Source organism: Plasmodium reichenowi, chromosome 14 (genome assembly GCF_001601855.1).
Source record: "Plasmodium reichenowi strain SY57 chromosome 14, whole genome shotgun sequence".
NCBI lineage: Eukaryota > Apicomplexa > Aconoidasida > Haemosporida > Plasmodiidae > Plasmodium > Plasmodium reichenowi.
In genome coordinates, this window is record NC_033659.1 from 1,695,358 (window position 1) to 1,721,266 (window position 25,909).

Sequence of the window (25,909 nt, forward strand, 5' to 3'; positions counted from 1 at the left end):
GCATAATTTTACAAATTATCATGAAGACGTCAAAAGAAAGAAATATGTATATTATAATGATATGAATAAAAAAGAAACGAAAAACATAAAATATATAGATAATAATATAAAACCTTTATATCATATATGGAATAAAAAAAATTATACTACAGATTGTGATAAAAAAAAAAAAAAAAAGGAATACAATAAAAAAGGAAAAGATGTACTACATAATTTTGTTATCGAAAAAAGAGGTAATATTGAAAATTGTAAGAAAATAATTATAAATAATAATAATAATAATATAAATGAAAGTTTTGTAAAGTCATATAACAATAAAAAAAAACATAAAAAGAAATGTAAAAGTATGAGCAACATATGTGATGTAAAAAATAATGGAGACAATGTTATAGATTATAAAAAAATGTGTACTACTTTTAAAAATTTCAAACATATAAAGAAGAAAAATATTCTAAGAAAAAAGCAAGAATATATATGTGATAATGTAATTAACAAATATAATAATTCAGGTGAACATTATTTAAATATTACAACGTCAAATGAATCAGTCAAAAGTTTAAAGAGTAACAGTGCTTATATTTTTAAATATAAAAATAGTTATATACCTAATTCATTATTAATAAAAAATCAAATTAATAATATAAAGGAAAATAAAAAAAATAAAAATATTAATCCTTCATTTAAACAAGATATATTGTGTAAATCAGAAGATATAAATTTGTATGTTCATAAATATCAATATCTAGTTTTGAAAAAAAGAAAAAGAAAAAGAAAATTCATACACGTAAAGAGTATTATAGAGCAAAAGGGGGATAGACGCAAATGTATACATATGTTTAAAAAATGGATACATGAAAAAAATGTAAAATTAAGTAATAGTATAATCAATGATCATTTTAATAAGAATATAAAATATTATATAAATAATAAATCTCCCAGTAAACTTAATAAAAATGAGGTAAATTGGATAATCGATAATGATATATATATGAACAGCACAGAATGTAGTGATAAAAGGGAAGACATAATGTTAACATCTCATAATATATCATCAAATGATAATAATGGTTATATACCTGATGAAGAAATACATATTGATAACGCAAACACAAGCAGAGAAGAAGTTACGCATATCGATATAATAAATAATAAAGAACAAAATATATGTTCAAATTCTGATATTAAGGGAAACTTGCATAACTCTGATACAAATGATATGAATGATACTCATATGTTAAATAACAATATATCAATTAATTTATTGAATAATGAGGAAAATATTGAAGATATAAACAACATGATGAAATCATTTAATGATTCTTTTTTAAAAATGAATAATGAAAATAATAAGAATTTAAATGATAATAATGGAAATATGATTGTGTGTACGAATATAGATATCGAAGAACAAAATAATATACAAAAGGATAATATTAAAAGTCAATCAGATATATCGTATACAATATATTCTCAGCAAGATGAAAAAAAAGATGGAACACTTTCAAATAATTATACAAATAATTATACAAATAATTATACAAATAATTGTTTAAATAGTTACACTGATCTCGAAAATAAGAATATGCCTTGCTCTAATAATGATAAAATATATAAGGATGTATTATCGTTCTATAATATGTATAAGGATAAAGTAAAATTTCTTTTATTAGAAGAATGTAATTATTTAAAAGAATTAAGAAATGTAATAGAAGAAAATTCGAAAAATATGTCAGAGAACCATAACAATAATATATCAAAAAATGAATATTACAGTAATAGCATTTTTGAAAAGAATCAAAGTTTATTTGATGAATTAATAAAGACTTTAAAATGTAATAAAATGTCAGATAATAATACACACAATAATTTATTTGATATGAATAGAAATTCAGAAAACGAAAAGAACATGAAAAAAAATATCATAGAAAGTAATAAAAATGATCTAATTAATTTTTATAAGGATCCAATAAATTTCTTATTTATATGTAATCAAACTGAAAAGAGAATAAAAGAAATTGAAAGGATTCTAAATATAAATGATAATTATAATCATAATGGTAAGGTAGATAATATTAATGATGAATATAATATGGAAAAGACAAAGAATATATTTGAAAAAAAGGAAACGAATTGTAATAAAGATGAGAATAAAAAAAATCTATGTAAAGAAAATAATTTTTTGTGTAATAATAATAATTATAATAATGATTTTATAAATACTATAAACTCATCACAATTAAATCAGAATAAAATTGAAGAAATAAATTTTAGAAGTAAGGATCCTTTTATATCTGTATTTAATTTTAATTCATTAATATTAGCAAATACAATAAGAGACATACAAAAGGAGAAGAATGATTCTCTTAATAAAAAGAAGAAAACAAATAAATATATTAAGGTTAGAAAAAATAAATATTTCAAGTCATCTCATTTATATACAATATATATACAAAATAATTTTGATTATTTATATAAAAAAAACTCCTCTATATATTACATAATCAATTTAAAAAGTGTAGATATGATGTGTCACAATGTTGATATTAGATATATAGTATTAAATAATATAAGAAGAAAGAATTTCACATATTCGTTTCCTATAATAAAAAGAAACTATTATATAAAAAGGCATTTAAATTGTAATAATAAAATTAATCCTAAAAGAAAAAAGTATATATTTCTTTTTAAGTATAATAAATATTTTTATAAAATGTTGGAGAATAATAGGGAGGAGAGGAATTTAATTCGTATGAAATATAAATGTACACCTGAGAGTATTATGATACCAATATCAGATAAGGATAATTTCTTAAATAGTAAATTATGTGATAATAATTTGAAGTATGTACATAATACAACTATTAATAAATTTAACGATTTAATGAATAAGGAAGAAAAAAATATGGTATATTTTCCATCAATAGATAATATGAAAAAAGAAAAAAACATTGACATCATATATGGAAATATGAAAAATGTATTGTATAGGCAAGAGGATGATAAAAATGTATATATGCATGTACATAATAATAATAATAATAATAATAATATTCATTTGAATAACAATTCTCAATATATTAAGTCAAATATTTTTGAAAAAAATGATTCTGATTTACTCACATCCAACATATTAAATAATAATTCGATGTATCAAGAAGAAGATGATAATAATCTTTTGAGAAAAAATACATTAAATCATTCATATAATTCCATAAAATCATTGGATATAAAAAATGATATTAAATTAGAAGAAAATAACAATGACATAAAGATTAAAGAAATGAAAATAAATTATAATAAACCATGTATTGTACACGTAAAAAAAAAAAATGATATACCAAAACACACAGAAAATAACAAAATAAATATGGAAAACAAAAACATGTTATCTAATAATAAGGAATACATAACAAATTCTATTAAATGTGAACATTCTAATAATTACTATAATAATATTATAAATAATGAAAAGTATAAATATCATACAAATAATAATATATATAGTTTAAATATGGACAATACATGTGACGATTATTCATCAATATATTTACAAAAAGATGAAAAGAACAAAAATGGATTAAATGGTAATAAAAAGAAAAAAGAATATTTCTTTAATTTATATGAAAGTAATTACAATCCTTTTCATAGTAAGGATAAAGTTAGGAGTATGTACAAACTTAATAATTCTTATGATAATATTGTTAATACATTATGTAGTAGTGTAGGAGGAGGTGAAAGCTTCCATATATCTAATAATAAAAATTATATGTTCAATAAAAACAAATCTAATAATATGATCAAAACATCAGAACATATAAATATAAATAGTCAAAGAAATAAGTATAAATCCAAAATTATAAATCAAAAAAATTCTAACGAACATTTTACAAAAAATGATATGATACATAATTTAAATATTCGGGAAAAAACGTATCCATATGATGATACAAATATATTAGAAAATAAAAATTTTGATAATATAAACAAATTAAGAAATAAAAGAAATACAGCATATAAAAAGAAAGATGACTTATTTTTTAATAATGATATAAACAAAAAAATTATAACAAATGTAAATGATCGTGACTATGTTAATGTAACATTTGAAGAAACCAAGAATGAAGCTAATTTAATAAATAATAAAAAATTACAAAATAATAATTTTAATACTAATTCAATATATAAATGTGTTATGAAGAATATAAATGAAGATAATTTATTTTTATATAATAATAAAATATCATCCGATTTAAATATTGATAGTAAATTCTTATATTCTAATAATATAACATCTGATAATAATAAAACAGAAAATGAACGTCATGTAGACAATTATAATTTTATAAAAAAAGAAGGGAAAAATAATTATTCTTATGTTAAACCTATTATGAATACATTAATTAATAATAATATAAATAATAAAAGTAAAATATTTATAAAGGAAGAGGATATATTAGGAAAAAATAAAAAAGAAAATTTCAAGTTATGTGAATCAAATAAAAATTCTTTTTATTTTTCGAATGAAAATATGAATAGTAATAAATTGTTGAATGTTGAAACTAATAAGGATTACAACATAAAGGCATTATCATATAATATTAATAGAAATATAAATCAAAAAAAATTAAATGAATCGCAGAGATATGATTCAAGTTTTAATACTAATAATGAAGAGGGTAATTTTATTGATAATGAAAATATACATTATAATGAAAATTGGGAATGTAATTACAAGGATGAATTAAAAACAAATTGTGGAAATTCAATAAAGAATAATAATGAATATTTGGATAATTATTATATTAATTCTCTATTAAGTCACTCTTTTAATATATATGAAAATAAAAGTATATATGATGAGGGTTCCCTTTTAAATGGTTTATCTAGTAGTATAATGGATACGGATAATTTAGATGAGATAATACAAAAAATACGTACTTTAAAAACAATAAATGAAAGAAATAATAATTATATATCTTGTTTATATTGTGATAAATATTTATTTAAATTAGATAATTATCATGAAGATTTTTTTTTTGTTTGTTCAAATAAAGAAGATTTAAGAAAAGAAAAGTATACATGTTCTATTTGTAAACATAAATTAAGAGTATTAAATAAATATAAAAATGATAATGTACAAAAGTACATAAATATTGTGGGAAATGATAGTATTAAGGAAAGTTCAACAAATATGATTATAAAAAATATGGATAACAACATAAAGGTTAAAAGAGATACAATGAATGAGAATTATAGGGAAGACGAATATATGAAACATAATAATGCACACGATATTAATTATGTTAATAATAGTAATTATAATGATGGCGAGAGAAATTATGAAGAAAATCATAGTAATTATACAAAAGGTGATGATAAAATTATTCAATCAAATATGATTTATTTAAATAAAGACTTCCAAGATGGTTTTTCTTATAATGTAGATAAAAAAAAAAGCATATATTCAAGAAAAAAAAATTTTTGCGACTTTAAAGAATTGAATAATTTTGGTACCAAAAATTTATATAGTGATATCTTCAAAGTACCGAAAGGATGTAATAAAAGTAGTACTTACACATCTCATAAAAGTAATATATTTGATGAAAAAAATGAACTAAGTAATAGTAATTATTATGATAATAATTACGCAAATGATATATATTATATATGTAATAATAAATCTAATAATGATATGAATAGAACATTTAATCATATACATAAAAATTATAAATCATATAGTGATGATGAAATAAACAAAATATATAATAAAAATGATCACATGGTAAAATTTGATAAAAGTTTTTCTCTAGATATGTGTTTGTTAAAATTACGAAGAAAAAATCTTAGACAAAATTTTATTCGAAACGGACGATTACACAATAATAATAAAAAGAAGAACAGTTTGTATGATAGCAATTGCAGTAGTTTAATTATTGATCGAATAACTAATGTAAATGTAACAAATATGAATACTTATGAAAAGGAAAAAAGTATATATAACATAAATATAAAAGAAATCAACAAAAATAAAAATATAACATGTGAAAGGAATTTTTTAAATAGAACAATTGAAAATACGGGAAAATGTTATAATCATATAAATCATTATATATCAGAAAATAATAATAATAATAATAATAATAATATTTTTGAGAATCAAATTGAAAAGAATTATATGTTAAATGAAGACAAATATAAAGGGGTTGATAATAAACATGTGACAAATTTAAATATAGAAAATATGTATTTGAAAGAAGAAAAAAAAAAACAGATAAAAGAAATAAGAACATCAAATAATGAAAGTTATCCTTTAATAAATCAAAAACATAATTTCTTTAAGTCATTATTAATTAATGGAGATAAAAATATGTTAAATATTTCAAATGATGAAAATAATTGCTTTAAAAAATATTATTCAACATATATTAATTGAAACATAAAGAAAAAAAAATATATATATATATATATATATATATATATATATATTTACATTTATTTATATTTTAATGTTCAATGTGTATATATTCTCTTATTTTAATTATTTCTTTCAAATATTTTAATTCATAAGTTCAACCATATTATGTGCATTTTTTATTTTTATATATGATATTTTTAAGGAGCTCTTTAAATATATAAATTCATATATTTATATTAAAATTTTTATATAAAGCATATATTTTAATGATAATATATTTTATATAATAAATATTTTAATTTGTTATACACACACAAAAAAAATTATAAATAAATAAATAATAAAATAAAATTTTAATAGGTAATATATTAATATTTATATAAAAAAAATTATAATATAACAATATTGAAATATAATGTATTCCCTACAAAATGAACATAAAAAAAAAAAAAAAAATTATATGATAACGATATCTTCATTAATCATAGAGTATATTATTTTAGGAAAAATTTTAATGTGCAATTCGTTTTCTAATAAATGAATTAATTCTATAAATGTTATATTATTATGAAATTTGAAGTTTTTATTATTTGAATCATTAAAACATTGATTTAATATTTCGAATGATTCTATTTTTTTTTTCATTATATCATTAACATATTCTTCATTTTGCACATGATTTTCTTTATTTAAATTATTATTATTATCATTTATGTCATTTTTAGATAAATAACAAAGTTTATTTTCTAGACATGAATGAATATCAAATTTTTTTTGGCCTTTTGAACAACGATTAGATTTATATATTAATATATTTATGCATATAAGATAAGATAATTTTTCTAATATTAATTTGGTAAATTCATCTAGGTTTTTATAAGATTCAATAAATAAAAATGTAAATGCGAATCCTTTGCACAAGGTAAAATTTCCAATATTCATTTCTTTATGATAATAGTATTTTTTAATTATATGAATGTTCTTCCTGTTTGATAGAAGTTTATCCATATTATATATCAAAAAAAATTTTCTAAAAAAGATAAAGTCATTTAAAATAAAAGAGGTATAATTAATTAATTGTTTAAATGATCTATTAAAGTATATTTCTTTAAATATATTTATATCGATTACGTTTTCTAATTTTTTATCAACATTTATAATGTTATTTGATTTATAATATAGAGGCATATAATTATGAATCACATTTTTATGTAAAAAAGTGTCATTTTGTGTTTTTTTATGATCTTCCCTTTGTATATCCTTTTTATTTATATAATATTGCGTTAAATTACTACATAAGTTAATTAATAATTCCTTAAAATGTATATTTTCCGATATTAAATCATTATAACAATTTAATTCAGTTAAGCCTATTACATTTTCATGTTGTGTAAAGCAATAAAAACCTTCTGTCAATTTTTTATCTTTTTTTTCATAATTCGTATTAAAATTTTGAAAAATATAATTTATACTATTTACAATATTATAATCGTTCTTATTTAAAATGTTTTTACAAATAGCGATTGACAAATTAGTTATCTTTCGAAATTCTTTAATCTTATTTAATTTTTCGTTAGATAACAGGCTTGAAGAACTAGTATTAAAATTACATTTTTGAAAAGGTGTTCTAATTGGGTATTTACGTAAGTTCAAAAGAAGTAACATTCTTTTAGGAAAGTTGTATAAAACATGGATAAAAATAAAAAAAAAATAAAATAAAAAATACACAAATGTTAATATGTATAAATAAATAAATATAAATATATATATATATATATATATATTTTCTTTATGTTGTAATATATTTTGTTGTGTTCCTTAAAAAAATAATAATAATTCCTGGAAGTTATTGAATATATCTTTTTGTTTTACAAGCAATCCTTATAATAAAAAATGATAACAAAACTTTTTGATTTTTTTTTTTTTTCTTTTCTTTTCTAGAAAGAAGAAATGAAATTGTTATTATGATTAAAATGATAATGACATAATGATTCATATATATGAGTCTTTAAATATTATTATTATTTAAGAACTAAATACATTTTGCTTAAAAAAATTAAATAACAAAAAATATTTATAAATATGTTTAGAAGAAAATGTATACAAAAAGTTGAATATTTTTAAATATAATAGTAAGAGGAATACTTGAAATAATATATATATATATATATATATATATATATATATATATAAATTATTTTATTATATATTTAGGAAAAAAAACAATTTAGGTACAAAACAAGACTTAACAAAAATTAACCTTATTTTTATTAAATTAAAAAAAGAAAAAATGGTATATTATTTTGTATTCATATAAGATGGTATATTATAATATACATTATTTCTATAAAAAATAAAATAATATCAGAGTAATGGTTTTATGATAATTTTATATATATATTATTATATATGTTGTAATAAAAAATAAGATATATAAACAACAAAAAGAAAAAAAATATATATACAATATATATTAATATATTTTTTGAATATATGTGTTAATAAAAAAGAATACAAAAAAGAGATAATTATATATGGTCATATTTACTGTATTATATAAATATATGTTATCGTCATACTTTATTATATATTATATTTATTATATATATTTTATTATATTATAATATATATTTTTATATAATGGGATGAAAAGAATATTTTATAAAATATATAATTTATATGTGATTTATAACATAATTATCTATATATTATTATATATATATATATATATATATATATATATATATATATATTATATATATGATGTATTATATATTATAAAATGATACATTAAAATAAAAATACTTTTTTTTTAATTATATTTTATATAATATATATATGTATTGTATGTATTAATAAAATAATATTAAAATATTTTTTTATCAGAAAAAAATAAAAAAATCAGGGGTACTTTTTTTTTTTTTTTTTTTTTTTTATATATTTTTTTCAAATAATATATAATATATTTTTATATTTATTATTGACATATTTTATAATATATTATGTATTTATTTTTTCCATATTTAATTTATATATATATATATATATATATATTATTATAAATTTTTTTTTATTTATTTTTAAATAATTTACTTTTTTTTTTTGAAAATTTCATAATATATATATAAAATATAATATATTATTTAAATTATTACATTTTTTATTAATATTTTATTTTATTTATTTTATTTTTTTTCATTGTTCTTTCCCATTACTTTAATGTTGCAAAATATCTGATATTTAAAAAATAAAATAAAATAAAAATATATAAACGATTTGTGATTTGGCATATTTATTTGAAAAATAACAATTTATATTTTATTTATATTTTTCACATTTTTTATAAAATATAAAATTCCCATGAAGATTTAAAAATGTACATATGTTCTATGTCCTAACAAATATATATATATATATATATATATATATGTATATGTATTTATTTTAATTGTATGTAAATATATAAAAGTATTATATTAATGATTTATACATTTTCAATATATATATTTATATGTTTAAATGTATGAAGTAATGTTTATATAAAGTACGTTATGTTATTTCTTGTAAATTGAAGAAAAAAAATATAAATATATATATATATATTTTATATACGCATGAAAATATAAATATATAAATATATATATATATATATATATATATATATATAATTGTTAATATATGAACATATGTTTTTTTCTTTCTTTTCATTATATTTTTTTTGTGAATAATGGAATACAAATATTATGATAAGAAGATGGATAAGTGCATAAGTTTTAATGAAGCTTATGATTTAAATAATGATGAGAAGAAGGTTGGCACAAGTTATGAAGATTTCTTTATGAATAGTTCATCATGTATGAATGATGAATATATGAAGTTAAATATTTTTACTGTTATAAAAAATGAAATAATAAATGTATTGTCAGTTATAAAAAAGCATGAATATAACAAAAATTTAGATTCCAGTATTGTAGACGCCTTATTTATATTATATAATAATATAAATAATTTAAGTAACAATTTAAAGGAAGAAATAGATATACATGATTATAATAATAAGTTAGATATATATCACATTGCTCCCTTTTTAAACATCATAAGAAATAATAATATCTTTTATAAAATTAAGTTAATTGCATTACATTCGTTAGATCATATATTAAAATATAATAGTACTTATTTTAATGACAAATGTACTAATGAACATATAAATCGAAAACAAATATCTTATTTATGTGATGATTATGATCATGATAATGATCATGATCATGATGTCAAAAGTAATATTAGTGATAATTTATGTAAAAGAGATATCATAAATGAATCCATAGAAAAACATTGGACCAAAGAATTTGATAACAAACATGATGGAGTTTCAACAAAAATGTTAAATGAAAAAGTTCGAAAAAAAAAAAAATATCATTTCTTTTCAAAGAATTATAAATTACATAAAAAGTATCATATGGAAAAAGAAGAAGCAGAAGGAAATTTTACCTTTCTAATAAACAAAGGAAATAATATTATTAATATTAGTATAGAAACATTACTGAATGCACCAATAAATTACAATAATATGAATTATGAAGAAATTATTTTATATGATACTATGATATTATTTAATAATATATTAATGAATTCCATAAAAGTTGTAGACAAAAATAATATTATAAAAATAATATGTTATATTTTTAAAATATACAAAAATACGAAATATTCTTTATTATTTAAAGGAAATTGTGAATCCATATTAATTAATATTTTTTATGTGGTTATGAAAAGTTATGTAAATAATATAGACGATGATTTTATTCATGATATATTAACCATCATCTTAATATTAATAAATAATAATAAAAATAAATTTGTATTAGATTTATTAAATAAGAAGGACTATATTAATTTATATAATGAATTATTTGAAAATGAAATGTCTCATGAAAATTTGGAAAATATTAATATATTATCCTTTAGTTTATTAAATATATTAATGGAAATATTTGGATATTCATTAATAAATAAAAATTTTGATTCTATATCAAACATAATAAGATGTTTATTTATACATATAACCTCATCATCTTATGTACTTATATGCAAAGCCTTAAGATCATATATAAATATTTTCATTTTATATAAAAAGCATTTTTTTATATATAATGAAATTTTTATTAATATATTATTAAATACATTAAAAAAAGGTTCATCCAAAAACATAACTGAAACGGCATTATTAACCTTGTCACATTTTTGTTTAGAAAATGTGTTATTTGAAATATATTATAATTATGATGTTAATCTATATGCTTCAGATTTATTACAGAATTTTATAAAATCCATATTAGAATTATGTGTTAATTTTGTTAATAATACGGCGATAATAAATGAGGTTGCATTTAAAATGATAAAAAATATTTTGTATATATTAGTACCTTATGCTAATCACACCAAGCAGAAAAAATATAGTGATCATAATCATCATAATTGTCATAATTATCATATTCATCATAATCATCATAATTGTCATAATTATCATAGTCATCATAATTATCATAGTCATCATAATTATCATAGTCATCATAATGAGCATAATCATCATAATGAGCATAATCATCATAATGAGCATAATCATCATAATGAACATAATCATAATGAGCATAATCATCATAATGAACATAATCATCATAATGAGCATAATCATGATGAGCATAATCATGATGAGCATAATCACCATAATCACCATAATCATCATGATGAGCATAATCATCATAATCATCATAATCACCATCATCATCATAATCACCATCATCATCATAATCACCATAATCATCATAATCACCATCATCATCATAATCACCATAATCATCATAATCACCATAATGAGCATAATCATTTGAATAGTATACATTTACATAGTAATCATAGCTATTATAATCATAATTCTATTAATGAGATGAATCACATTACCCATGATAGTGGTTATATAAACCAATTAATAATTGAGTTTAAAAATGATATATATTCTGATACTTATAATAAAGTTTTTGTATCAAGGAAAAGAAAAAGGGGAAGAAAAAGAACGTCGATAATTCATGAATTTAATATTAAAGAAAGGGATAAAGAAGATGAACACGATAACGAAAATAAAGATGAGGACAAAAATAAGAAACATAGTAATAGTAATAACAATAATAATAATAATGATGGTAATGATTATGATAATGATGGAAGTTTACATCAACATAATAGTGATAATCGTAGACGAACAAGTTTTTGCAAAAGAGAAGCTATTAATGAATTGATTGATCGTTATAATGATAATAAGAATGAATTGAAAAAAAAAAAACATTATCTTAATGAATTATATTCCTTAAATTTCTTATCATCATCAACTAAGGATAATAGATTTGTTACTTTTTGTGCACTCTTATTATTTGAACATTTCAGAGAATATGTTAAAGTAAAATATATTAAAAAAAAGAAACATATAATGAGAAAGAAAAAAAGAAGAAAGGAAATATTAAAAAAATCAGCAACTATATTTAATACACTTAAGGGTAAATCTATTGATGAATTAATTAAAATGAGAATTATACAAACACAAGAAACATATAATAATATCGATACAAATAATGCTATCATCGATTCAGAAGCTATGCACAAAGATGATGATATAATTGAATACTCAAGTTCATTATATGAAAATAGATCATTTCTTACTAGTGAAAATGCTGCTGAAAGGGGTTCGAGTATTAAGAGTAATTCTTATAATCCTGATACGCATGATAATAAAATGCAAATGAATAATAGTAACATAGATATGAACATGTCAAATATTAGTTATAATCGTGATGAACTTGAATATAATAGAAGCTTAATCAACATACATAGTAATTTTACAACGGAAGAGTCATGTGACGAAATGAATGAAAATGAAAAGGACATAAAAAAAAAGAAGAAACATACAAAAGGACATACTTCTAAAAAGGAAGGAAAATTTGGTAAAATGGACGAAGACGAAATAGATGTAGAAGAAGAAAATAATAATGATAATTGTAATGATGTAGATGTAATGAAACAAAAAAATAAAATGTTAAATGGTATTGTTGATGAAAAAATATCAGTAAATGATCAAAAAAAAAATAATAAAAATAGTTCTAATATACATAAGAATATATCTGATGATCATTCAGTCTTAAATAATAACTCCAAAAATTCTGTTGCTCATTATGAGAGAAATGATGAAGGCAAAAAAATAGACAAAAAAGATAATACTGAAAATAATATTATTAATAATGTTGATGATGATAATATTAACAACAACTACACAAATGAAGAAATATCTAAAAAGGAAAGTGATTTACATAAAATAGATAATCATCATAAAAAAAAAAAGCATCATCATCATATAAAAGCAAGTGAAATTATTTCATCAGTTGCTCATAATTTTTCTAAAAAGCATTTTAAACATAGTACTAAAAATAATTTAATGGAAGATGAATATTTTGTAAAATCAATGGCTAAATTTGTAAGATACAATCCATTTTTAGATAAAGAATTTGTAGGTGAGTATATTTCACATAGGAAAAATGTAAACCTATTAAAGCGTTATGTAAGATTGTTTGATTTTTGTAATTTATCGTTATTATCATCTTTAAGATTATTTTTACGTTGTTTTAAATTACCTGGGGAAGCTCAATTAATCGAGAGAATATTAGAACACTTTAGTTTATGTTTCTTTTATTCTAATCCAATACATGGTGATTTAAGTAACATATATAAAGTAGAAAATGATAAGGTCATTTGTTTGGTAAATGACGAAGAACTAGCGAATAAAAAGAGGTACATATTAATAGATTTTTTAAATGAAAATAGTAATAAAAATAATGTAACTCATGATGATAGTGTATTACCAAATGGTAATGAAACGGATGCGAATAAAAATGTTAATGAGAATAATAATGAAAATGATTGTAATTTAAATGAAAATAGTACAAATCTGAAAAAAAATAATGTAGATAATAATGAAGATAATGTGAATGATTTACATATTGAAGAAAAAATTAATTTAAAAAAGAATGTAGATATTAATGATTATATGCATAAAAATGTATATTACTTATCAAAAAAAATTGAAAGTATGAGTGAAGAGGAAATTAAAAAGAAGTATGTACTTGTTGAAAATAGTGATGTTATTTTTATATTGACATATTCTATAATCATGTTGAATACAGATTTACATAATAATCAAGTTAAGAATAAAATGAAATTAGAAGAGTTTATTAAAAATAATAGAGGAATAAATAATGGAAAAAATATTGATAGAATATATTTAGAAAATCTATATAATTGTATTTTAAATGAAGAAATCAAATTATTTTCAAATACACAAAACACATATACAAATGACGATCAGTATTGGAAATTATTAGATCAAAAAAAAGAAGAATATAAACATTATCATTCTTTTAAAGCAAATGAAATATATTTTTATAGATATGATATAAACAAATTGTTAATAAGAAATAATTTCCTACCTATATTTTTTGAACTCTTTAAACGTACGAATGATTACAATTTAATCGAAAACTGTACATTTATGTTTAAAATGGTTATAAATAATTTGGCATATTATCATGATTTAGGAAATATAAATAAAATATGTTATATATTTAAATATATAAATTTTTATTTAACACAAAAATGTCAATCTTTATTATATTTATTTTTCCATTTCATAAAAAAATGTTATAATTCATTTCGAAACTGTTGGTCTATTTATATTAATATTATATTCAAATTAGTTACTATTGATTTATTGCCTATCTTTTTTTATCCACATATATTTATAAACAATACTCAGTTTAACATTGATAAAGACGTTTTAAATAGAAAGTCTAAGAAAGGAAATACCTTAGAGACATACAATATAAATAAAAGTATTACAGAGACATATCAACATCCGTTTTTAGTTTTTAAGAAAAATGTCAAGAAATTAAATAAATCTAAATGGATTGATGATTTCAGTAGTATGTTTTTCTCAAGACATCATACTACGGAAAATAACAATTTGTCTATAATATTTAAAGATAATGGTAATTATAATGAAAAGATCGAAGAAATAAAAAATCAAATCAAAGAAAAGGAAAAGGAAAAGGAAAAAAAGAAAAAAAAAAAAACTGATAAGGATGATAAAGATAATGAACATGATAATGTAAAGAATGATAAGAAGAAAAATAATGAAAATTTAAAACGTGAAGATAGAGAAAATGAAAATCATTCAGACGGACATAATGCAGAACGTAATCATATAGATGAAGAAGATTATGACGAAAATGATGATGATGACGATGATGTTGATGAAGACGATTATGAAGATGATGATTGTATTGATTATGATTGTGATAATGACTGTGATAATGATTGTGATAATGATTGTGATAATGAAATTTGTTATTATGATAATCTCATTAACAATATTAATAATGATAACAATGATGAATTGGAATATATTTATGTAAATATTAAAGTGGATCCTAAAAATATAGATAATAGTGCAATAATTGATAATGTTAATATATATAAAAAATTAAAATTAGATATATATAACTTTTTTACATTTAATGATTTTCATAATAACATGATTACAAATTTAAATATTAGTAGTTTAATTTATTTAATAAAAATTTTAATTATTAAATGTTCAATTAAAAAAGAAAATGAAATACATAATGTATCTGCTCATCATACCAATAAGTCCGATGTACATCATCATTCATTTTTAAAATCACACACTCTGTCTCATCATCATAGTAATAATTATTTAACTAATGAGAAATCAGGTAGCACATTTAATGTTAATGATTATATTAATGATACAAATCCGATCATAGTGAATTCCGAAAGTTCTTTTGATCAATTTTATCATAGCAAAGAAAAATTGCTAAGTACTCAAATGTTTTTCCATATTATGTGTTATAAGATTAATTATACCTATATTTTATATAATATATTATGTAAATTGAAATTGAAATCTTATAGAACAAGAAATAGATTTATAGATAAAGGAGAAGCCAATGAACTGAATTTATATATGAAACAAATTCATGAAGCAAGAAAATGTAAAAATATAATCCAAGAGGAAAGAAATAAGAAAAATTATTTCGACCTAACCTTAAATAATATATATGACACTGATAATACAAGTGATGCTGGATTGAGCGATTCTGATTATAGTGACATATCTAATGATTCTTTTTTTCTCAGAAGAAAGGAACGTATTTTGGTTGATATATATATGCATAGTCATGAAGCTCGTGGAGAAAAACATAGGGATGAAAGACATAGAAATAATAATGATGATGATGATAATAATCATAATAATAATAATCATCATCATCATGATGATAATTTTGATAATCATAAATATGTTGATGAAGATGATCTTTATGACAGTTATTATAATCATCATGAAAATAAACATAAAAGATTACAAGAAGAACAAAATGAAGAATGTGATGAATATAAAGAAATGTATAATGAATTTGACAAAATTTATTCGTATGCTGACAGTACAGATGAAGAAAGAGAAGATGGACATGATGAAGATCATTCCTATGAACATGCACATCATAATCATGATGAAGATGAAGATTCAACATATTTAAGTGACGATAAAGAAAATGCAGATGTTTTTAATAGCATAAATTATAACAAACATAAATCAGGTCATAATATAAAATCAGGTTTCCATACAACAAATGATGGGAATGTAAATAAGAATTTAAAAAGAAGTAAACAATATTTGATTGATAAAATAAAAATGGATCTTTATATGAAAACATATATTATGCACATAAAAATAATCGTATTTACCTTTGAACATTATTTTAATTTATTAAATAGATATTTATTAATAAATTATGATGCTGCTATTTTTATTAATATATATAATAGTATTTTTAAAAATTACAAGATGGAAAATGTAAAAGTAATGACAGAAGAGGATATATGCAATGATAAAACATATAACTTATATGATACAAATTTTGAAGATATCAATAAAAAAATAAATTATAAAGAAGAAGAAGAAGAGGAAGATGAAGAAAAACGTATAAACATAAATGATATTGAAAATAATTTATTTACTGTAAAGATGGGGAAAGCAGAAACGGAAGAAGGTGACTGGTTATTCATAGAACAATTAATTATGAGTATTATGAATTTTTCATATCTTTGTTTTAATATATATAAAGAAAATAAAGTGAACATTAGTAAAAAGTTATTAAAGAAGATGAATATGAATGCGGATACTGTAAGAAGAATTTGTTTAGAATTACATAAGAAAAATAAAAAGTTCTTTTTCTTATGTGGAATATATTTAATATATATATTACAATTTTTAAATAAGAATATATTATATCGATTCATTGATAAAATAATATATGTATTAGAAAAAATATCAAAGAATGTATACGTTAATAGTTGTATTATAAATATATACTTAAATATGTTGCAATTAATAACTCCGAACAATATATTATATAAGAATACAAATAATACGAATATATCTTTAAACGATAAAGATATCTATATTTATATTGAAAAGGCCACAATATATACTGAAAGTATTAATAATATAATAAATAATAATAACGTTTTATTAAAACTGAACAATTTTAATATTGAAAATATAATATTATCACTTTTACCTTACTTATTATATTTTAATAATAAAAAGGAAGAAATAAATTCACATATAGCATCAATAAATTCGGAGTGTTTACATATAATATCAAATATATATTATAAAAGTATATATATGTATATGAACAATAATGTTAATCATAGAGATAATGATAAATATATAAAAATGAAGAAGAAAAGTGCAGGTGTTCTTTTGAATTCTGAATATGACATGGAAAAACTTCATGACATTCCTTTTGATAAAATAATTGAATTAAAAAAAATGTATATATTTTTATTAACATGTTTTGTTTTGTCTTTGGCTTGTTCATTTAGTTCGAAAAGAACAAGGAGTGAAGCTTACATAAAGTTGCAACAATTTTTATTTAATGAGAGTTATATATTTAAAAGAGTAAACAAAAAGGAAGATCATAATAATGATAATAATAATAATAATAATAATAATAATAATAATAATAATAGCAATAATAATAATAGCAATAATAATAATAGTAATAGTGGAAAGAATGATAAAAATTGTAAGGAAGAAAAATATGTGTATAGAGATGAAAAATTAATAGACCTAATAAGCAACTTTATCATTTTACCATTAATCACATATAATTATTATTTTCCATTTATATGTAAAAATAAATATGGAGGGATATCATCGAATGATGGGGAAGATGGACATATTAAACAAAGTGATAATGAAATAAAGGATAGCGAACCTTCAAGTGAAAATTTGTTAACATTAGATCAAAATAATTATTGTAAAGAAGCATTACTAAACTACAATTTATTTCATAAAAAAAATTATGTAAGTAATATGTCAGAAGAAATGTGGAAAAATAATGAATATGAAAATTGCGGTTGTATAATTAATTATAAGAATATAGAGAATATTGAAAAAGATAATATTGTTTTAAATAATATATTGAATTATGCTAATGATTATTATATACATACTACATTACATAAACAATATAATTATTATTTTAGTTATTTATATGCAAAAAAAATGTTAACGTATGATAATGTTTGTTATAGGAAAAGTATGAGTATTAGTTTTGTTAGTCATATTATGCTATCCTTTTTATATTCACTTTTAAATTGTTCAGATGATATTTATGATGATGAAAAGAAACAAACAAATAATTTATTAAATAGTGAATTAAAAAATAACAAAACAAAGGAAACACATAATAATGATGAAGATAACATTATTAATATATATTCATTGTTATGTTTAAATAATGAAGCTATGTACAACAAAATTGTTACCAAAGGTAAATGTGAAAATAATTGTATTTATTACTTTCTAAAACATTTCTACCATTCTTTATTAACTATTAAAGAAGAAGCAAACAAAATATTAAATATATATAAAGAGACATTTATAGAAAATATGAAGAATATCATTTATGTATCCTCTTCCTATGCTTATTGTCTAAAGGATCATCGTATTAGCTGTTTTTCACACATTAAAAATGGACACTTCTTTTTAAGAGAACAGGAAAAAGATATATATATTAAATTACTTAATGTACAAAATATTCATGACAAAAAGTATCCTAAGGAATTAGATAATGGTGTTGTTAAAAATATTAAAAAATTGCAACTCAATGTAAGAATAAGTATAGTTATTGTCTATTATATTTTATATATGGATAATAATTCAAATGAGCAATTTAAAGCAACCTTTGAAGAGTTATTAAATGTTCTCTTAACAAAATATAGTGATAATGAACATGATGAAACTGTTGAGGAAAAAAAGCAAAATGATGTAAAGGAGGTTCAATCAAATGATAACAAAGATAAAAGTGTTGTAATGAGTAAAAATGAAAATAATACAGAAAAGAACGAAAATAATGCAAACATTACAAATGATAAAAAAGAAGATAACGTAGCATATTTAACGGAGGAAAAACAAAACAACGTAAAAGTTTCAACTCAGGATAAAGAAGTTACCGTAGAAGATTTAACGGAGGAAAAACAAAACAACGTAAAAGTTTCAACTGATGATAAAGAAGTTAACGTAGAAGATTTAACGGAGGAAAAACAAAACAACGTAAAAGTTTCAACTCAGGATAAAGAAGATAACATAAAAGATTCAACCCTGGAAGTAGAAGATAACATAAAAGATTCAACCCAGGAAGTAGAAGATAATGCCAATATTTCAAATGACGACGAAAAACATGAAAAAATCCAAGCGTTAAAAGAAGAGGGGAAAGAAGATGATGTCCATTCATCTGATGAAAAAGAAGGAAAAAACAATTAAAAAGGATAAGAAGAAGTCTAATAATAAAGAGTTGAAAAAATAATTTAATTTGCTATTATTCATATTTCACAACTCATTATAAAGCAAAAATATAAGAATTTGCATATATATTTATATATATATCAATTATATATTCATATTTTACATATGCATATTAATAATACAAACATATATTCGTTATATAAAAAACATGAATTTGTTTTTTTTTTTTCCATTTTTGCTAGAGAATAAAAAATTTGCTTTAGAAAATATTATATATAGAAATAATTTTTTATATTAAAATGAATAATAAAAAATAACACAAAAAAAAAAAAAAAATTATTAAAATATATATATATATATATATATATAATAAATAATCGTTTACATAAAAAGAGAAATGTTATTTCCATTTTATATTGTTTTAAAATTTATATTAATTTTTTATTTTTAACTTTTTTTCTATATTATTTTTTCTTTTTTTAGTAAAGTATATTTGTAATACAAACATTATATATATTTATAGAACAACTTTATTATATGAAAATGAGTATTTTTGAATTATATTTTTAATTGTAAATATAAACATAATGATATATATATATATATATATATATATATATATATATATAATATATATTTATATGGACATACACTTATTATCATTATGTTTCTTTTATTTATATATTATAAACCGTCTTTATACAAATTTGGCTGAAGCCATGGATGCTTTAAGGCTTCCATAGCATTAAACCTTTTAGAGGGATCTATTTGTAACAAGGATGAAAGAAAATCAACAAATAATGTGTCACTTATTTGAAAATTATTTTTTAATAAGTTGTCACTTGGATAACATACATCATAATAAACCTCATTATTGTTATTGTTATTGTTACGTTTTCTTGGAATGGATATATTTGGATTTTTATTTTTTAATAAATCTTTTGTAATGATATTATCTTTTTTATTTAAACGAAAGAAATCATTAGAATTAAAAACAATTTCTTCATCATCTTCTTGATTTAATTGTTCTTCTTTTATATAATTCTCGTACATATTATCTGTCGTAAACTTTTTTAATATTATTAATCCGTGTTTTGTAAAGATATGTGGTATCCTACAGTTATTTATCATATAGAAGGGGAAGGGCCCAATATAAGAAACAATTGAATATATAAAACGATAAATATTTTGATAATCAAATAATATTTTTTTTGTTATAAATTCAAATAATATACATCCTAAACTCCATATATCAATTTTCCTATCATAGTTTTGTTGTAATAAAACTTCAGGTGATCTATAAGATCGAGTTTGTATATACATTTCTAATTTATCGCTTTCATATATACAACTATTAAAATCGATTATTTTGATCTTGTCGAACTGTTTAGTATTATATATATTTATATTATTATGTGGAAAATTATTATTATTATTATTATTATTATCAATATTTTTTATATTATTACAATATAAATTATTATCTATCATATTTTTTACATTATTGTTGTATGACTTATCAATATCATATAACACATTTGATGTCTTTTCATTATTATCATATTGTGTATCTTTATTTTCAATAAATGTTTGATCAAATGATGGATATGCAATTATGTTCTTTTTTTCTAAATTTGAGATATTTATATTTGACGAATTCAGAATATGTGGTTCAATTGTATCGTTATATATATTATCTCCATTTTGATTAACTTTATTATATTTACCCTTTTCATGGTTCTTCTTATTTTTTTTCATATTTATCATAATATTTTCTGGCTTTAAATCACAATGTATTAAATTCTTTGAATGTATATATGCTAATCCTTCTAATAAGTTTTTTGTCAATATTTGTAATTGACCCAAAGTTCCTAATTTTCCTTTCCTAATGAAATAATTATATAAATCACTTTGCATGTATTCTGTTACTATAATTAAATGTTCTTTATAATAAAAGGAATCATATAATTGTATAATGTTTTTATTAGATAAATTATTATTTGTATTTTCATTACATAGTATATTTAAAACCATAAGTTCTAACAACCCCTGATCTAAAAATTGTTTTCCATTTTTCATTACTTTTAAACAAACATATTTAGGTTCTACCTTTTTTTTATTATTTCTTATTTGGTGTTTATTATCATGTAAATTATTTTTAATATCATGTTGTCTATTATAATTCTCATTTTTTTTTTTTATAGTATTTAAATTTACAAATTTATCATAATTGTTTTCTTTTTTATCATGTGTTATTTCTGAATCCTCTTTCATATATTTATGACAATATGGTAGGAATACTTGTGTATCAGTTTTTACTTTTTTATATAATAAATTGAGGCATTTAAGTGTAGTACTAAATTGTGTTTTTGATAAAACTTTGACTACTTTATATTTATTCAAAATAATTTGACCTTTAATAAAATTCAAACGTTCATTATTTCCATATTCACTTTTGTTAGCTTCATATATAACCTTTAAATTTATAGTATTATAATGATTATTAATTCCAATATTTTCATCAAAGGAAATATTGCCTGTGTCATATAAAATGTTTTTTATTTTTGTATCATTATTTATTTCAACATTTATCATATTATCTTGATCTTTATATTTATTTTCCTTTTCATTATAAGATATGCAAGATAACAGTAACTCTTTTTTCTTTTTTAATTGCTTCGATCTAAATAAATTATAGTCTCCATTGCAATATTCATCCATCCATTTTCTTTCATCATTTTGATATGTGTTCATATGTTCCATATTTATATCATTATAATTTGTTGTGTTACATATATCTTCGACAATGTCTTTTTCAGAGTTATTAAATTCATTGTATATTCCTTTATTTAATGAGGAATCGTTGTTTATTGTTATAGCACTTGATAATTCATCATCAAAGCATAAGCTAATTAGATTTTTTCCACTCTTGTGATGATTTTTATTATTTGTTAGTACATTAGTTTCATTACTATTTAAGAAAAAGGCGCATTTTTGCATATATGTATTATTGTTATTTTGTTCTTGGCAAATAAGATTCTTTTCATTATTTTTATAAAAATCGCTTATGGATTGATAGAAATCGCTAGTATTGCTATTAAGGTTATTTTTCTTTCCATCCATATTATTTATATCATAAATATCATAATTGTTTATTTGTGTATCATTATTATTAATATGTATATGCTCTATATTAAAATTAGGTGAATTATATCTATTATCATTCATAGATTTTATATTGTTTGGAGAATTAATAACTCTATCATCTTTAATATGTACTTCTTCGTTTAAATTATATCTCATGATTAAATAATTAGGATCCATATTATATTGATCCTTATCGTTTTTGATACTTTCATTGAATATTCCAAAGTTAGGTGATGAATTTCGTTCATTAATTCCAAAAATAGGTGAGTTACATTTATTTGAAGAAGTATTTCTAGCTATTATACTATTTGAATGTGAATTATAACTATTCGTATTTGTATTATACATATGATTAGGAGATGATAATATATAAGAATTTTCTGTTGTAGAATTTTTTTCATCATTTGTATCATAGGTTGTTTCCAAGCATCTTTCATTATCATTACAATAATTTTTTATAAATAAATAATTACAAGGAATATAAAAAAAAGGCAAAAAATTGTTTTTATAAAAATCATCATTTTTTTCTATAATAAAGAGATTATTTTTATCTAAACATTTTATATTATCTTTTTTTTGTTTCAGAATATTTATTACTTCATCACTTAGATATGTAGAATAATCATTTAATTGAATATTACTATTATGTATAATATAAAATTGTTTAATTTCTTGGATTAAATTTTTTCTTGATATTCTTCTAATATTTAGTGTATAATCTAATCCACTTACATATTTCACAAGCACATTATTTATATTATGCAATAATACATTATCTTCACTGCTTCTGTCTGATGAAGTATATTCAGTGGATATTTTCCTCATATACGAATTTTCAGAAATGTTGATATAATCATTTTTAGCTTGCATTAATAAATTTTGTTCATTTATATTATTAATTATTTTTATATTTTTTCCATAATCATTATTTTGTACAAAGTTTTTGTCATTTATTGATTTTATGTGTTCGCAAATATTTCTTTTATTTTTATCTTCCAATATATTTTCATTATTTAATTTGTCTTCATTGTAATGTTTTGGATCATATATCATTTTATTTCCATTTTTTTCATATAATATATTCTCAGGTATCTGACATTTATTTATTTTTTCAATTTGCAAAATATTATTACCTAACATATTAACCTTGTTCATAAAATCTTGTAATGTTGTTTTAAATATTACCTCTTCATTGTTATTAATTTGGTTGTTAATAGAATAAGATTGTATATAATTCGTTAGATGTCTCTTCTTATATTCTGAACAATATTTGCTAAATTCTTCAACTGCATTTACAAGTGAAAGAATATCATATTCTGTCTTACTCATGGTTAAAATGAATAAATGAGTAATATATATATATATATATATATATATATATATATATATTATAATTTCTTTAATATAAAATTTTATTTAACCAAAAAATTATACTTATATAAAAATGTTATTTTGTAAGGTCATAAAATAAAATTAACAAACAAAAAAACAAAAAAAAAATAAAATAAAATAAAAATAAAATAAAAAAAAGCATAAAATATAAAAAATGAAAAAAAAAAAAAAAAATTATACATATATATATATATATATATATATATATATATATCTTTTTTATGGAAATGTAATATATTTATGTAGAAATAATTATTTAATATATTATACACATATTATATAAATTTATATTTTCTTTTTCTTCGATAAAAATACATACAAAGAAAATTATATTATTTTTATTTATATTCATAATTTATATATTATATATAATAATAGCTTCAATAGAATTTTTCAAAATTATACAATATTATTATGAAATTGAAAAATTTAATGATTTTCATTATATAATTCTTGAGATATACATGTATAAAAAATATTAATTAAATTTAGTATATAATAAAACAAATGTATAATAAAAAGAATACTTTTTTTTTTTTTTCTTCTTTTATTCTTCTTTTTCATATATTTCGCTTCATCAATATAAAAAATTTTTTTTGTCAACGTTTACAACATATCTATTTTTAATAATGAAGAAAAAGCAGAAAAAAGAAAAAACCAAATTATATGTTTTTGCGCACACTTCTTTTTAATATAAATAAATTTACTTATCAATATATTATAAATCTATCGATAAAAGAATGAATATTATTTATAATGGATAATTATATTTAATTTTAAGTTATTAAAGATAAAATATTTCTAATATATATCAAATAATGAATTTAAAAAAAGAAAAAAATTAAATAATAAACCAAATGAAATAAACGCATAAATATACATAATATATATATATATATATATATATATATATATATATATATATAACATATTTATATACATATATTTTTATTATATATAAAGTTTCTCTTTTTAAATGGTTGAAAAAAAAAAAAAAAAAAAAAAAAAAA

General features: G+C 19.2%; 4 protein-coding genes across 4 annotated transcripts; 2 read left to right on the top strand and 2 right to left on the bottom strand.

Annotated features, from left to right (window-relative positions):
• Nucleotides 1–6,433, top strand: PRSY57_1442000 (hypothetical protein; the record flags this gene model as incomplete). The annotated part of the gene is made up of 1 exon (XM_020115332.1): nucleotides 1–6,433. A coding segment is annotated over one exon (6,433 nt), but the record flags the coding sequence as incomplete, so codon positions are not given.
• A 438-nt stretch (nucleotides 6,434–6,871) lies between these two features.
• Nucleotides 6,872–8,080, bottom strand: PRSY57_1442100 (hypothetical protein; the record flags this gene model as incomplete). Its single annotated transcript, XM_012910018.2, has 1 exon — nucleotides 6,872–8,080. One exon carries the CDS (start codon nucleotides 8,078–8,080, stop codon nucleotides 6,872–6,874), a length of 1,209 nt encoding a protein of 402 aa, XP_012765472.2.
• A 2,062-nt stretch (nucleotides 8,081–10,142) lies between these two features.
• Nucleotides 10,143–20,378, top strand: PRSY57_1442200 (protein transport protein SEC7, putative; the record flags this gene model as incomplete). The annotated part of the gene is made up of 1 exon (XM_012910019.2): nucleotides 10,143–20,378. The coding sequence occupies one exon, from the start codon at nucleotides 10,143–10,145 to the stop codon at nucleotides 20,376–20,378; it is 10,236 nt and encodes a 3,411-aa protein (XP_012765473.2).
• Nucleotides 20,379–21,044: 666 nt separating this feature from the next.
• On the bottom strand, nucleotides 21,045–24,836 carry PRSY57_1442300 (serine/threonine protein kinase; the record flags this gene model as incomplete). Its single annotated transcript, XM_012910020.2, has 1 exon — nucleotides 21,045–24,836. One exon carries the CDS (start codon nucleotides 24,834–24,836, stop codon nucleotides 21,045–21,047), a length of 3,792 nt encoding a protein of 1,263 aa, XP_012765474.2.
• Nucleotides 24,837–25,909: the final 1,073 nt, after the last annotated feature.